The sequence below is a fragment of the Elephantulus edwardii genome, unplaced genomic scaffold (assembly GCF_000299155.1).
Source record: "Elephantulus edwardii isolate Elephantulus edwardi_28Jun2011 unplaced genomic scaffold, EleEdw1.0 scaffold00360, whole genome shotgun sequence".
Lineage (NCBI taxonomy): Eukaryota > Metazoa > Chordata > Mammalia > Macroscelidea > Macroscelididae > Elephantulus > Elephantulus edwardii.
The window spans coordinates 1,082,858-1,087,452 of record NW_006400110.1 but is presented as its reverse complement, the minus strand read 5'-3'; the positions used below and the strand labels follow the sequence as shown (position 1 = coordinate 1,087,452).

At 40.9% G+C, this 4,595-nt stretch overlaps 1 protein-coding gene and 1 pseudogene across 1 annotated transcript in view; one reads left to right on the top strand and one right to left on the bottom strand.

Moving 5' to 3' along the window:
- Positions 1–315: 315 nt before the first annotated feature.
- LOC102853992 (UPF0704 protein C6orf165 homolog) overlaps positions 316–4,595 on the bottom strand; it is a 119,461-nt gene continuing 115,181 nt past the window's right edge. Inside the window, exon 12 of the mRNA XM_006902039.1 lies at positions 316–546. Within this exon, the coding sequence (XP_006902101.1) occupies positions 316–546 (231 nt within the window). The remainder of the gene's footprint in view (positions 547–4,595) is intronic.
- Positions 2,994–4,296, top strand: LOC102849474 (annotated as a pseudogene).

Sequence of the window (4,595 nt, the reverse complement as noted above, 5' to 3'; positions counted from 1 at the left end):
ATATTATTTTTTTAAATAAATATTTCCGCAATAATAATTTTAAAATATACTAATATTGAATAGCATCAGAATGTCAATCTTAGTGATAGCAAACTTTTTCTAACAAACGAAAATGAATGAACAGAGTTTTACCTTCCAATTTTAATAGGATGAAATAGTATTACACAAAAGAAATTGTTTAAATTTTGAAGCAGTTTGACAACACAGTACATAGAAATGAGAACTCCATAAATATTTCCACAATCTGGAATGTGCCAGATCTATATATCACTGTCCTTAATTAGGTAGCAGGTACTCTTAAAATGCTGTCTCCAACTAGGTTTCATCAACAGCCCTGGTTAAGTTCACCTTGACTCCGTGGGTGGTTTTATTTAGTCCCCCTCGGAGACCAGCTATGTAAATTTGGGGCCTCGGGACTCGGGTGCTGCCTTCCTGCTTACATTGGGTGCCAGCATTCTTTGGAAGGTACACCTGTGAAATATTTTCTCTTCTCATGTGACTAAGATCCGTTTGCACTGAATGAGTCATTCTCTTACGCAAATTGGCCTAAATAGAAAGAAAATACAAAAGAATTAATATTTCCTCAAAGTACAAAGAAAATATTATCAGATACCTCTTAATATCTGCTAATTTTTCCATACAGAAATTTATGTAGCACAATCTATAACATATGCTTTAAAACAACAACTTGTAGGCATGGATTTGCATTTATGGCAGACCTGACCCCATAGGTCTCTCTCATTGTGTTCCTTGTCAGAGTGAACAGTAACCCTGAACCATTGCTTGGCCTCCTTGCTCATAGGCTGCAAGCACTGAAGCGGGTTGCACAGCGGAGGAAAAAAATCTCAAAACACAACTCCCCACTCATGAGACGGAACACATATGAAAAAGAAAAACACTAGATCTTGTTAAAATGGACAATTACATATTCTTTACTAAGAAATAGAGGAAGGTAGCTATAAAATGCTATATATTGATATAATGATATAATTAACTCTATTAGTAATTAATATACTACTCATTATTATATTTTGAGATTCATAAAATCTGACTTTTTCATCTTACTCATTTACTTACTGATTTTCAACTTTTGTTGTGATTTGACTGAGAGCTGATGAAGTAAATTGGATTCCCACAGAACAATGCTTTTTGTTTTATGGCATTAATTGCAAGCTCCACAAAGTAACAGCATTCTATCCACTTCCTACGTATTGTTACCTTTTTCATTTGTACTTCTTTCTTAACCCTTCTTGTCATCTGTGCTTCATCCTTAAATGATGCCCTTTTGATTTCTTGCATTTGATTCTGTGGTGGGGTTGGTGTTCTGTTTTGGGTTTTGGTTGTGGGTTTTTTTTTTAAGATAAAGAGGTTTTCAATGTTTTTTCTTAGTTTTTATTCATTACTTCATTATCACACATTTTCTACAATGTGCAGCATCCCCCCAGTTCACCTTACAATGTACCTCTTGTTCCAGACTGTTGTCATGCATACAATACCTAATCATATATTCCTTTTGGACCATTCTTCTCCTTGATTCTGTATTTTTTTTAAAGACAGAATTTTCAAAGAGGAAGATATTCCAATTGCAAACAGACACATGAATAAATGCTCCAAATCATTGGCAATTGGCAATAAGAGATATGCAAATCAAAGCCACAATGAGGTACCATCTCACTCCAGTAAGAGTGGCAAAGTTCAACAGGGCAGCAAGTAATAGATGTTGGAGAGGATGTGGCAAGAAAGGAACTCTTATACATTGTTGGTGGCATTGTAAAATGGTACAACCATTCTGGAAGGCAGTTTGGTGCTTCCTTAAAAAGCTGAACATAGAAATTCCATATAACCCATCTACTATACTACTTGGAATATACCTTGACAATATGAGAACTGAGGCACAAACTGAGATTTGAACACTAATGTTCATAGCAGCATTATTCACCATTGCAAGAACATAGAAAAAGCCCAAATGTCCAACCACAAATGAATGGATTGAGAAATTATGGTACACTCAACAATGGAATACTATGCAGCACACAGGAGCAATAACTTTGTAAATTATTACCTAACTTGGGAGGGACTGAAGGGCATTATGCTGAGTGAACTAACTCAGTCCCACAAGGAAAAATATTGTATAAGACCATTATTGTAGAATGAGTATAAGGATCCAGGAGGAGTGGGAGAGGCTAGAAGCAGAGGGATGTGGGTGTACAGTGGTTATACAATTTGATTGGGGTGTGTGTGAGGAAATAGAAAGAATTTGTTCAAGTTTGTATTAGAATTTTGTAAATAATGAAAAGAAAAAAGTCAACTTTGGGAGGGGGAAAGGAGGGTGAGGGGGTAAAATGTGCAACAATGAATGAATGAAAATTTAACTTTTCTGTAAGCTTTTGTTAAAATGACAATTAAAATTTAAAAATTTATTTTAAAAATTTATTGTTCTGTTAAAAATGGACTTTATCGCATAGTAAAGTGGACTGTGGACTTGGGGGTGGGTGGGGATTGTATAATAATGAAAGAATTTCCCCCCTTTTCTTTTCAAAGAGAAAAATGAATGGGGGTGGGGAGGAAAATGTGCAACAATGAATGACTGAGAAAAAATTAAACAGGAAGAATATGCTATATTAAAAAAAATGGGCTTTATCCCAGATTTTTAAAATTAAAAGCTTTACTATTTCCATATTATACCTTTATCATTTTTTTCTAATTTTCATTAATTACTACAAGACCATATTTATATGATCTTGAGACAGATTACAGAGGCTGAATAGTAAGGTGGGTTTATAGAAAGGACAATAGGGAGTTGCTGAAGATAAAAAGAAAGTAAAGAGAAAAAAATTCTAAACAAGATAAAAGCATATGAGCAAAGGAGAGAGGAAATATTTCTGAACACTACTGACTAAAGACCAGAATTGTGGGATGACATCAAGGACATTGATCTATGAAAAAAAGGAAAATGTCATTATAAAAACCAGGAAGGTGTGGTTAAGAGCATCATGGCAAGCATGGCGGCCACCACCAACATTCCAGGGATCCGCGATGTGACGAGGATTGAACGTTGGTGCTCACTCCCACATCGGGGCCTGGGGCTGGATGGTGCCTGGAGCCACTGCAGGCCTCGCAGGACATGGTTGGAGAAGCTGGTGGCCTGGCGAGCGGCAGGTGTGGTGCTGGAGACGATCTGAGAAGGAAGGATGGCAGGGCGGATGGTCCTCATCGCCATGGGCATGGCCCGAGCCCTGGGCCCAGATACCCTTTTCACAGCCATTGCGGACAGCAAGATCCTCTCCCTGGAGATGAGCAAGGCCAAGGCCCTGACTCAGGCCTTCAACCGCTCCATCTGCGTCCACATCAAGGAAGAGACGGGCATCATTGAAGGGGAGGGAGTAGAGATCCAGATTGACTGGCCAGCCACGGGGACGGGCTCCAAGGTGGGCAAACTGACCCTAAAGACCACAGTGATGGAGACCATCTATGACCTGGGCACCAAGATAATAGAGTCCCTGACCAAGGATAAGGTCCAGGCTTGGGAGGTGATCACCATAGACAAGGCCACAGGCAAGATCTCAGGACTGGACCACTCCTTCACGCAACCCGAGACTATGATGTTATGGGCTCCCAGTTGGTGCAGTGCCTGTATGGGGAGCTGCAGAAGGGCAAAGAGGTGGTGCGCACCGTGTGTCTGCACGAGTTCAGTGTCAGCAACTCAACACATACAGGGCTTCCTGGTACTCTTCTAGGGCAACACAGGGGAGATCGAGTCAGAAGTCCAATGCCAAGGTGGCTGAGTGGCGAGAAGCGGGCAAGGCCGAGATCATCTCCAGGTGCTGTTCATCAACGAGGTCCACGTGCTGGACATTGAGAGCTTCTCCTTTCTCAACTAGTCCTCTTCATGGCCACCAACTGTGGCATCACGCGTATCCAGGGCACCTGCTCCCAGAGCCTGCACAGTATTCCCATTGACCTACTTGAATGGCTGGTCATCATCTCTACTTCTCCCTAAGGCAAGAAGGACATGAAGCAGATCCTCTGCATACAGTGTGAGGAGGAGAACGTGAAGATGAGCGAGGACGCCTACATGGTGCTGCCTCGCATTGGGCTGGAAACCTCGCTGTGCTATGCCATCACTGCCGCCAGCTGGTGTGCCAAAGGCACAAAGGCACAGAGGTGCAGGTGGACGACAACAAGAGGGTCTATTCGCTGTTCCTGGACGAGTCACACTCCACATAGTACATGAAGGAGTACTAGGACGCCTTCCTCTTTAAGGAGCTCCAAGGCGAGACCATGGACATCTCCTGAGCTGACATCCCACCCCATTTTCTACCCTGAGTTCTGAACTGTGACTTTGACTTTGTGTAAAATGGTTCTCAAACTGGAATAAACAAAACAAAACAAACACCCTAGAAAAACAGGAATAAAGAAAACACCAAAATGGATGTCTGAAGAGATTTAATGGAGTGAAAAGAAGCCAAAACTAGGGGAAGAAATGCTGAGAAAATGACAAAACATAACCACAAGAAACAAAAAGAGATCTTGAGAAGTGGAAGAATATCCCTTGCTCATGGATAGGAAGACTCAATGTTGTGAAAATGGCAATA